At 68.5% G+C, this 11,017-nt stretch overlaps 1 protein-coding gene across 1 annotated transcript in view; it reads right to left on the bottom strand.

Moving 5' to 3' along the window:
• Positions 1–1,853: 1,853 nt before the first annotated feature.
• KIF1C (kinesin family member 1C) overlaps positions 1,854–11,017 on the bottom strand; it is a 13,218-nt gene continuing 4,054 nt past the window's right edge. The window contains exons 3-19 of the mRNA XM_029913061.1: positions 10,826–11,004; positions 10,449–10,560; positions 10,189–10,266; positions 9,819–9,884; positions 9,241–9,319; positions 8,957–9,035; positions 8,656–8,804; positions 8,179–8,342; positions 7,712–7,791; positions 7,059–7,134; positions 6,676–6,755; positions 6,482–6,576; positions 5,719–5,802; positions 5,264–5,444; positions 4,958–5,030; positions 3,640–4,242; positions 1,854–3,105 (exon numbers count right to left, since the gene is read on the bottom strand). Of these exons, the coding sequence (XP_029768921.1) occupies positions 2,380–3,105; positions 3,640–4,242; positions 4,958–5,030; positions 5,264–5,444; positions 5,719–5,802; positions 6,482–6,576; positions 6,676–6,755; positions 7,059–7,134; positions 7,712–7,791; positions 8,179–8,342; positions 8,656–8,804; positions 8,957–9,035; positions 9,241–9,319; positions 9,819–9,884; positions 10,189–10,266; positions 10,449–10,560; positions 10,826–11,004 (2,904 nt within the window). The 3' untranslated portion in view covers positions 1,854–2,379. The remainder of the gene's footprint in view (positions 3,106–3,639; positions 4,243–4,957; positions 5,031–5,263; positions 5,445–5,718; positions 5,803–6,481; positions 6,577–6,675; positions 6,756–7,058; positions 7,135–7,711; positions 7,792–8,178; positions 8,343–8,655; positions 8,805–8,956; positions 9,036–9,240; positions 9,320–9,818; positions 9,885–10,188; positions 10,267–10,448; positions 10,561–10,825; positions 11,005–11,017) is intronic.

Below are 11,017 nucleotides of genomic sequence, written 5' to 3'. Positions count from 1 at the left end.
GGGGGAAGCTGGAGCTGGGGAAATTTCCCCTGGGGCAGGGGAAGGCCCCCCCAAAGTGGTACAGTTCTGGGGTCCCCCCTCCCCCCCCCACAGCTGCAGGGACCCCAGGACCCTAATGCTCGGCAACTGCTGTGTGCTCCAAAGCTGGGGGGGCTGGGCTAATGGGATGGGGGCTATGGGGCAGGAAGGTTAGTGGGGGGCTGGGAGCAGGAAGGGGGCATGGGGGTGGACGTGGTGGGGGCTATGACACAGAGGATGTTAGCTTTGGGGGGGGGTGGAGGTCCCGGCTCTGCCCCCCCCAATGTGGCACTAGGGGGTCCCAGTCCCATGGGGAGTGGCGGAGGAGAGGGGGCAGCCTAGGGGTCCTGTACTGCAGGGAGTGGGGGGCTCAGCAGGGGGGGCGCTCTCCCCAGGTGCCACGCTGCACCCCAGAGCTGGCCGCAGCTTCCCGCCGGGCCTGGTGCCAGAGAGTTCCCCAGGCCCCGCCCCAGCTCTGGCTGGCACAACGGCTCGAGGGGCTGAGTCACTGGCAGCGAATGCCCCCTTTCCTGCCCACCCACCACCCTCCCGGCCCCACGGCGAGCGCGGCTGGGCCCGGCCAGAACACAAACTGCCCCTGGGCACGGAGCCGTGACCCCGGGCAGCCTGCGGGGGGAGCTCTGCCCACAGTGTGGGGAAGAAGTGAGAGCAGAGGCAGGGAAACCGAGACAGGAGAGGGGGCAGAGCTCCCCGCCCCCCCCAGCCCTGCTGGTGCCCCTCACTCCCGCCCCAAGGCCCCTGCCAGCCCAGCCCTGCCCCCCCCAGCTCTGTCAGTGCCCCTCCCTCCCGACCCGCAGCCCCCCCAGCTCTGCCGGTGCCCCTCACTCCTGACCCACAGCCCCTACTAGCCCGGTCCTGCCCCCCCCTAGAGGACACGGGTTCGAGACACACAGAGGCAGTTTACACGTTTAATACGAGGCGGGGGGGAAAACAATATAATTCCTGGGCCTGCCCCTCCCCCAAAAGAATAAATCCAACCACCGAGAACGGACTTGGGGGGGGGGCAGCATGCACAAACAACACACCACACACACAGGCCACAACTTGTCCAGGGGGAGGGGGGACCCCAAAGATGGGGCCCAGGATTGGGGGACTGCTGTGAAGCCCCCCCACCCCAGTTGAGGGCTCCGGACCAGACGCCTGCAGGAACTGTCTCTTCAGAGTCACATCTAGGCACAGCCCCCCCCCCAGGGTACAGAACCCAGGAGTCCTGGCTCCCCCCGCAGCCCCACATCTGGCCCCTCAATCTTCTGGCTTGGGAGGGGAGCCCCATACCCCGCAGCCCCCTCCAGTAGCAGCTGTATGGGGTAGGGGGGCCGGGGCCAGCACCCGTTTTGGTGTGACCGGGAAGGGGGGGTTACAATCAACCAGATTGTCCGTGGGGGAGCAGGGCCCGAGAGGGCGAAGCACCCCCCGGGCTGGGGTCCCCTTGCCCTTCCCCCCACCCAGAGACCCTAGGGGGCACAGGGCCCACATTCGTGGAGCTTGGGGCCCAGCCGGATGGCTCCCGGGGGAGTTTCCCACCCGCCCCCAGAATGGGAGCTGATTTCCCACAATCCTCTGCGACTTGGCTCCGGGCTCCATTTCCCATCACGCCCTGCAGCGCCGCCCTTTCTCCCACCTCAAGTCACTACAGCCCGATTTTCCCCATGATCCTCTGCGGTTCACCCTGATTTCCCATGATCCTCCCCTCTGCCATCTTCCCATGAGCCCACATGGCTCACCCCACTTTCCCATGATCCTCTGCCACTCCACAGTCACCCCCCCGCCCTGGTTTTCCCACAATCCTTTGCAGCTCACCCCCCTTTCCCATGATCCTCTGCAGCTCCACAGTCACACCCATTACCCTGGTTTTCCCACGATCCTCTGCAGCTCACCCCAATTTCCCCTGATCCTCCACTTGCTGATTTTCCCGCAATCCTGTGGGGCTCGCCCCAATTTCCCATGATCCTCTGCTCTGCAATTTTCCCATGTTCCAACGTGGCTCACCCTAATGTCCCAAGAACCTCTGCAGCTCCGCAGTCACCACCCCCCGCCCTGGTTTTCCCACGATCCTCTGTGACTCGCCCCAATTTCCCATGATCCTTCACGCTGCAATTTTCCCATCATCCAACGTGGCTTGCTCCAATTTCCCATGATCCTCCACTCCCTGATTTCCCCATGATCCAATGTGGCTCACCCTAATGTCCCATGATCCTCCACAGCAGCGCCCACGCCCCCTGGCTTTTCCACAATTCTCTGCGGCTCACCTCACTTTCCCATGATCCTCCACAGCTTGGCCGCTGCCTCTAATTCCCCCCCCCCCATGATCCTCCACGGCAGAGGCGGTCAGGCCGGCGGCTACACCGGGGTCTCCTGCTCCTGCAGGTCAGGGGCCGAGCGCTGGCGGCGCATGCGGGGCGGGGCGGCATAGGGCGGGCGGGGGCACGGGCGGTGCTGCGGGTAAGGCAGGTGCTGCTGCGGGTAATAGTTGTGCTTGCGGGACTGGAAGTGCTCCGGCGCGCCTGGGCAGGATGGCTTCACCCGGCTCCCCCCGTCCAGCGAGTTGCGCCGGTGGGGCTGCCGGCTGCAGTGTTTGTGCTGGGGGCCGCCGGGGCTGTAGGGCCGGCGGTGCCGGGGCGACCCCGGGGACGGCTCCTGCCCTGGGCCGTCGCCCTCCGGCCCCGGCTCCTCGCCCCCAGCCACCATGAAGGCGGTGTTGGGGCCCCAGGAGTAGCGGTGGTGGGGGCTGCTCTTAAAAGGGAAACGCAGCTTGCAGTCCTGGGGGGGCACGAACTTGCCAGGGGCGTGGGGCTGGCGGCGGAGGCACTTGCCGAGCTGCTGCTGCTGGAGGCTCTGGAGCCGGGCCTGCTCCTGCTTCAGCCAACGGAGACGGCCGCGCCGGAAGGCCGGGTCCTGCTCCATCAGCCGGCACACACGCTCGGAGCTCCGCTCCGGCTCCTCCCGGGTGCACAGGGAGTCCTGGCTCCCCGCCTGGTCCTGGGACCCCGCCTCGTCCGCCAGCCCTGCCGCGAACAGCCGGGAGCTCCAGTCGTACGCCAGGTCCTCGTCCGCCCCGTCCTCCTGCTGGCACACGGAGCAGGTGTTAGGGGGCAGGATGCCTGGGTTCCACCTCTGGATTGGGGGGCTGGGAGCCAGGACTCCTGGGTTCTCTCCCCGGCTCTGGGAGGGGGGCAGGGGCTGGTGAGTCAGAGCAGGGGGGGCTGGGAGCCTGGTCCCGAGTCCCTTCCACTGCTGGGCAGGGGCCTGGGCCTGTCCCTTGGGATACGGTACTGCTGCACGGTGTTTGCACAGCGCCTGACACAATGCGGGCCCAGACCGGTGCCCCTCACTCCCGACCCGCAGCCCCCCCACTCTGCCGGTGCCCCTCACTCCCGACCCGCAGCCCCCTGCTCGTCCAAACTGGTCTGAAACTAGACCCAAGGTGGACGGATGCAGTAGACAGACGTGGTGCTTGGGCTCCACCTGCTGGTGAGAAGTGGCAAGTACATGGCAAAGCCCGGACGCCTGGGTTCTCTCCTTGGCTCTGGGAGGGGGGTGGGGGCTGGTGGGTCAGAGCGGGGGGGGGCAGGAGCCCGGACGCCTGGGTTCTCCACTCACCTGGGAGATGGGGATGACTCTCTCCATCTTGACCACACGGTGGCGCAGGGCCCGGATCTCCTCATCCTTCATGTTGTTCTGGATCTTGACCTCCTGCAAGATGTCGGTCAGCTTGTCGATGTGGGCCCGCAGGTCGTCCACGGCCGGGCTGGGGGCCCCCGGCTCCCCCTCACCCCGCTCCTCGCCCACCCCCACGGTGTCCCAGACGTCCCTGGCCACGGCCCGCCAGCTCTCCTTCTCGTTGGGGTCGCGCTTCCCGTAGAGCCGGCACAGCTCCTTCATCTTCACGATGCTCATGGCCTCGATCTCCTGCCGGGCGTGCCGGAAGTCATTCAGCGCCACCTCGTAGCAGATCTCCTTCACGGCCTGCATCTTCAGGTCGGCCAGGGTGACCCAGCGCGGGTCCTTGCCCAGGCGCCGGCGCTGGGGGATCTGGTAGACCCGGAGCGGCTCCCGCCGCTTGCCGCTGCTGGGCAGGCCGCAGCGCTTCACGATGCTCTGCACCTTGGTGGCGGGCAGCTTCTCCCGCAGCGAGGAGATGAGCCGCCAGCTCTCCTCGCACGAGCGCTTGTCCGAGTCGTCCCCGCTGTCCGAGTCCGCGTACTGCCGGGGGGAAGGGGGGGAAGATACAGGGTCAGCTTCGCCAGCCGGCACCCCCCTCCCAGCTCCGCAGCCCCCTCCCTGGCCCCGCATCACCCTCCCAGCCCCTCCTCGCACCAGCGCCCCTCGCACCAGCGCTTGTCCGAGTCGTCCCCGCTGTCCGAGTCCGCGTACTGCCGGGGGGAGCGGGGGAAGATACAGGGTCAGCTTCGCCGGCCGGCACCCCCCTCCCAGCTCCGCAGCCCCCTCCCTAGCCCTGCACCACCCTCCCAGCCCCTCCTCGCACGAGTGCCCCTCGCACGCGTGCGTGCCCCCGGCGTCCGGGCTGTCCGAGTCCGGGGGGGGGGGGGGGGGAGGGGGAGAGACAGGGTCAGTACCGCCGGCCGGCACCCACCTCCTGGCTCCGCAACCCTCTCCCTAGCCCTGCACCACCCTCCCAGCCCCTCCTCGCACGAGTACCTCTTGCACTTATCTGAGTCGTCCCTGCTGTCCGAGTCCAGGGGGAACGGAGAACTGGATTAGCACCACCGGCCGGCACCCCAATCCCGGCTCTGCACCCCGTGTTCTAGTCTCACGCCCCTGACCGGCCCACAAGTGCTTGTCTGTGCCCACGTGCGGGGGGGGGGGGGGGGGGGGGGGGGGCAGTGAGAGACCCCCCCCAGCCTGTCCAGCCCAATCACCGCACCCCAGCTCTGCCCCCCCGCGCACACCCCCTTACCAGCCGCTGCTGCTCCAGGAGCAGATCGGCCTCCTCCTTCTCCCGCCGATACTGGTTCTCCAGGTCCTGGAGCCTGGGGGGTGGGAGACGCTGTGAGACTGGGGCAGCCCCCTCGACCCCCACCTGGGGACAATCCCCCTGCCCCAAAACCCCTCCTATCCCACAATCCCCTGGGGCAGGGGGACGCCCCAGTCCCAGAATGCCCTGGGGTAGGGCAGGACAGGACAGGGGGACGCCCCAGTCCCAGAATGCCCTGGGGTATCTCCGGCGTTCCCGCCCTGGGAGCTGGGGGGCCCGGGCCCCCACCTCTTCTCCATCTCCAGCTTGATGTCGATGCCCTGCTCCTCCAGCAGCTCGCGCTGGGCGAAGTTCCAGTCGACGGGCTCGGGCGGGGGCTCGGCCGGGGCGCTGCGCTCGCGTTCCAGCCGCGTCTGCTCCGGGTGGTTGAAGCGGAAAACGTGGTTCTTGCCCATCACGATGCGGTTACCTGAGCGGGCGGGGCAGATGCAGGGATAGGACCCAGGAGTCCTGCTGCCTCCTCCAGCCTCCCAGCCCCCACTCCCCTCCCAGAGCCGGGGAGAGAACCCAGGAGTCCTGGCTCCCAGCCCCCCAGCTCTAATCCACCAGCTCCCACTCCCCTCCCACAGCCAGGGAGAGAACCCAGGAGTCCTGGCTCCGACCCCCACTGCTCTAACCCACCAGCCCCCACTCCCCTCCCAGCGCCGGGGAGAGAACCCAGGCGTCCGAGGAGCTGCCCCTACCTGACCTCAGGACCAGCGGCTCCGTCACCTGCTTGCCGTTGAGGTAGGTCTCAGCCCCCTCGCATGGCTCCAGCGTGACGATGGCTGTGGGGAGAGGGGAGCCCCCGTGAGACGTGCCCGTGGGGTGTGGGTCCCAGTCACATGGGGAGGGGTGGAGTGAGGGTGAGTGCCGGGGGTGGGACGGATGGAGAGGCGCAGTCTGTGGGTAGAGACTCGGCCCATGATTGCCCTGCGCCGTGGGGCTGGCTGTTGGGTTGGGGATGCAGGGGGGACGATCCACAGACACCGGCGGCGGGGTGCGGGGGGCACCAGCGATCCATACCTGGGTGGCTCAGCGTCTCGGTCGCCTCCCGCCAGCACAAGAGAGGGGGAAAGAAGCGTTAGGGTCAGCGCTGCCCCGGTCCTGGGCCCGCCGGAGACTCTCCCCCCCCGCCCACAGGCCCGCCCCCCCACCCCTCACTTGTGGGTCCGGGGAAGGGGAAGCCCAGGTCCGGGAGCGGCCTGCCCCAGAGGACCCGGGATTGTGCCGAAGAGGGAACGTTCTGAATCCTGGGTCCGTGCCTCAGTTTCCCCCATGTCTCAGGATCGGTGCAGGGCAGGTGTGACGGTGACCGGCTAACGGGGCGCAGAGACCCAGGGGTCCGGTTTGCCCAAGAGAGAGACAAAGCCCGGAGGGGCCTGAGGCTGGTTTGGGACTCGAGGGGGGAGGTGGACATTGCCGCCCCCGCCCCGCAGGGGCCGCGTCCCATTCCCGGCCCCCTACCTTCCCCGGTGGGGCCGGTGCGGCTCCGGAAAACGCAGTGCTGCTCTTTGATGAACTGTCCCGTCAGCTTGATGTCCACGTCCACCTGGCCCACCCTGCGGGGATATGGGGGTGAGATGGGGGGCAGGGCAGGCCCCCCCCCAAACCTGCCCTCCCCCCCACAGCACCTCGTGGCACCCTGTCCCGTCCCGCACCTGGTCACGCCGTCCTTGATGTGGTAGAGCAGGCACTCTGACATGAGCGGGTCCTCGTTCAGGTTCACCAGGTGCGGGGTCTGCAGAGGGGGAGCCGGTCAGCAGGGGGCGGGGCTTGTGGGCCCCGCCCCGGGGCATTCTGGGATGGAGGGGCCCAGCCCCCCCTCGGAGAAGGGCCCTGCCCCGGGGCATTCTGGGATGGAGGGGTGTTGGGTGCAGAGATGAGGGGGGTAATTACAGGGAGCAGAGGGGGGAAGTGTGTGGTTCTGTGGGGCGCCCGACCCCGATCTCGGCAGGGCTCAGTGCAGGGCAGGACGGACGCCGCCGGCCCGCGGGGTCGCCCCATCGCTGGCCAAGGAGCGCCCCAGTCCCGGGCTACTTGCCTTTTTCGGGGAGAAGACCCCCACCGTGCCGCCGTCTTCCCGCACGGCCACGCCCATCTCGGCCAGGAGCGCCTCCCTGCGGCGACAGACCCAGTCACTGCCCTGAGCGCCCCAAAAGCAAACGGACAAACTTCCACCGAGACGCAGCCACCTCTGGGGTGGGGCGGCTGGTTACCCAGGGACGCCTCGCCCGGCACTGAGATGCGGCCACCTCTGGGGTGGGGCGGCTGGCTACAGGGACCCCTCACCCAGCGCTGAGTTGCGACCACCTATGGGGCAGGGCGGCTGGTTACCCGGGGACCCCTCACCCGGCGCTGAGATGCGGCCACCTCTGGGGCGGCTGGTTACCCAGGGACCCCTCGCCCGGCGCTGAGATGTGGCCACCTCTAGGGTGGGGCGGCTGGTTACCCAGGGACCCTTCGCCCGGCGCTGAGATGTGGCCACCTCTGGGGTGGGGCGGCTGGTTACCCAGGGACCCTTCGCCCGGCGCTAAGATGCAGCCACCTCTGAGGCGGGGTGGCTGGTTACCCAGTGACCCCTCACCCGGCGCTGAGATGTGGCCACCTCTGGGGCAGGGCGGCCGGTTACGCGGGGACCCCTTGCCCGGCACTGAGATGCAGCCACCTCTGGGTGGGCCCGATCCCAGCACCCACCTCTCCATCCGAAGTGCCTCGGTTTTCCGCAGCTTCTCCTCCCACGTCTCGTTCAGCTCCGCGATGATTTTCTCCGTCTCCTGCGCAGGCCGAAGGGGAGGTGGGCTCAGGTTGCCCCCAGCACACGGGGCCCCGTCTCTCCCCCAGGTCCCTCCACCCCTCCCCTTCCACCCCCTGCCCAGAGCAGGAAACTGGGGTGCTCGTGGGGAGACTGCCTGAGACCTCAAGGCGGGAGGGGCTGGGAGCCAGGACTCCTGGGTTCTCTCCCCGGCGCTGGGAGGGGAGTGGGGGCTGGTGGGTCAGAGCGAGGGGGCTGGGAGCCCGGACTCCTGGGTTCTCTCCCTGGCTCTGGGAGGGGAGTGGGGGCTGGTTGATGGGTTAGAGCAGGGGGGCTGGCCTCCCGAGGCCAGGATGGGGGGCTGGCGAGGGAATTGTTCAAGGTGGGGGGGGGCAGTTACGTCCCCTACCTGCAGCCTCTCCATAGCCTCCTCCGTGCAGATGTCCTGCTCCTCCAGGGCGGGGAAGGGCTCGGATCCCCCGTTGAGGGGGGCGGGGGGCCGGGGCTCAGTCGTGGGGTCGAAGGGCCGTGGGGGCGCTGGGGGGCGGCTGTCGGGCTCCTCCCCCTTCAAGCCTGGAACAGAGCGTTGAGGTTGGGGGGGGCTGGGCACGCTCACAGCTCCCCCTGCGCCCCCTCTTCATGTCCACTTCCCCTACAGCCCCCTGGGAAACCCCCATGTAACCCACGGCCTTGACCTGGCCTGTCCCCATGCGACCCACCCTCTGCCCGGAGCGCTGCGCAACGGGGTGCGTTTGGGGGGGCAGACCCCCCTTTAAAAACCCCACCCAGTCCCTCTCCCCATTCAAACCACCAGTGTTTAGTGTACGTCCCCTCCCACCAAATCCCCTTAACTCTGCCCCATGTGTGCGTGGGGCGGGACACTCACCGCCGAGGAGGGGGGCGTCGGAGAGGCCCTGGGTGAAGAGCAGCTCCCTCAGCCGGGCCACCTCCTCCTTCAGCTCCCGGATGAGCCGGGCGTTGGGGTCCTCGTTGATCACCGCGTTGCACCGGATCTGCTTGGTCCGGTCTGCATAGCTGGGGGGGGGGGGGGGGGGAATAGTCAGCGCCCCTGGATCAGGGAGCAGCCCCCTCCCCGACATGTGCCCAGCCCCCTCCTCTGCCCCACATCCCCACCCCTTGCCATCCGTCCCTCTCCCTCTCCGCCCCCTGGCGTCCGCGGTGCTCACCGGAGCGTGCTGAGTGTCTCCTCGTAGCTGATGTCAGCCGGGCTGAGGGCGGCGATCATGGCAGTGCGGGAGTTACCGCCTGGGGGGGGCAGTGGGGAGGTTAATTAGCCAGCCCCCCCAACCCAATTATCTCATACACCCCCAAGGGACACCCTCCTTCTCCCCCCATTCCCCCCGGCAGCCACACCCTTCCCCCCCGAGCGCAATTGTCCTGTGCCCCCCCACACACACACACAGTGCACCCCGCCACTGCTGAGGGATCGGGGAGGGCGGGGGGGGCTTACCCAGGTTCTCCTTGAGTAGCCAGGTGAGCACCGAGTCACGGTAAGGGATGAAATCGGATTTCTTCTTCTTGGTGTTTTGCTGGTGAGGGAATAAGGGGGGGGGGTGAGAACACAGGGGGCCCTGCTGGGGAAGGGGTGACGCCCCCAACGCGACCCAACGGGGATTATCTGTACTCTCTCTTGGCGAGGCCGACGCCTGCCTAAGTTTCCCCTCGGTGCGACATTGGCTGGGAGGCGAGACACCCCCCCACCCCCCGACGCCCGCTCTCCCCGGGACTGGTGGCACCCCCGAGACAAGACGGGGAACCCCGGCAGCTCGGCTGGGTGGGGGTGTCTCCGTGCTAACCTGGGGGCTGCACGGGGGACCGAGAACCCCAAGATTGGGCGCCTGGGTCCCAGCCGAGGGGACGGGGTGCTCCCAGGGGTCTGGCTGGGTGGGGACTTGTGGGGCAGCTCCCGGCGCGATGGGGCCCCGGTCCTAGCTCGACCCCCAGGGCCTGGCACTACAGGGACCCCGAAGTCAGTCACTTAGGGGGCGGGGGGGGGGGGCCTGTGATCCCCCCGCCCCTGGCACTCACCATCTCGGCCAGGGCGGAGATCACCTTCCCCAGCGTGGTGAGGGATTTGTTGATGTTCGCACCTTCCTGCGGAGGGGAGAACGCGTTGGGGGGGGTTATAGAGACCCTCCCCCGTCCGAGACGCCCGCACCAGGACCGCCTGCTCCAGCCGCGTTCGTACCCATGGGGCCGCGGTCAGCCGGCCCCCTCAGGAGACCCCCCCAATTGTGGGGGGGGGTCTTAGCTCCCCGGATCCTGTTGAACTGTGAGGGGGCTTGGCCCTATCCCCGATCCCAGAGCCCCGCGGCCGACGCTCCGTTCCTGCCCCCTGCCCCCCAAAGGGGCAGCAGCTTCTGGGGGGCCTGTCACGGATCTGGGGGGCCCCCCTCACCTTTAACCTCATGCCCTTGGCACCGGACGACTCCGCTCGCTCGCTGCCAGCCAGATCCACCAGGCTGATTTTGCTGACCTGGGGGGGGGGGAAGGGGGGGGGGGGGGGGGCAGGGGGGCTGGCAGGGGCTTTGTACACACCCCCCCCGGCCCTCGCTGAGAACCAGGCAACTCGACCCACGCCTGGCCCCGCCCACTCCCAGCCAGGCTGAACCGGCCCCACCGGTGCCCTGACCCCCACCCCCCTCGCCGCCCCGTTACCTTCTCGGTGTCGAGGTCGGTCAGGTAGTCGTGTCTCCTCTGCGTGAAGACGATGGTGAACACGGCGTGCGAGCGGCTGCTGCTTTCGTTCATGTTGGTGGCGGCCACGGTCCTGGGTGGGGCGAGAGACGGGGGTGAGAACCCAGGAGTCCTGGCTCCCAGCCCCCCCACTCCCCTCCCACAGCCGGGGAGAGAACCCAGGAGTCCTGGCTCCCAGCCCCCCCTGCTCTAACCCACCAGCTCCCACTGCCCTCCCAGAGCCGGGGAGAGAACCCAGGAGTCCTGGCTCCCAGCCCTCCTGCTCTGACCCCCCAGCCTCCTCTCCTGATGAGCCAGGACTCCTGGGTTCTCCCAGGCCGGGGGCGGGGGGCTCTCACCTGGCCTTGTTCCCGCAGTCCATGAGGTCGGCGATGTCGGCGAAGGAGGTGACGGCCAGCTTGGACAGGTCCTCCACGTAGGGGCCCATGATGGGGTGCTCCCGCACCCGCAGGTGCCCCCGGCTCTTGGGGTTCAGCAGATCCCGCACCCGCTCGCAGTAGATCTCCATGTAGCTCACCTGGGGGGGGGGG

This window comes from Terrapene carolina, unplaced genomic scaffold, assembly GCF_002925995.2.
Source record: "Terrapene carolina triunguis isolate 2854851 unplaced genomic scaffold, T_m_triunguis-2.0 Scaffold433, whole genome shotgun sequence".
Lineage (NCBI taxonomy): Eukaryota > Metazoa > Chordata > Testudines > Emydidae > Terrapene > Terrapene triunguis.
Note: the sequence above shows the minus strand (reverse complement) of the source record. Positions and strands in the feature narration are given on the sequence as shown.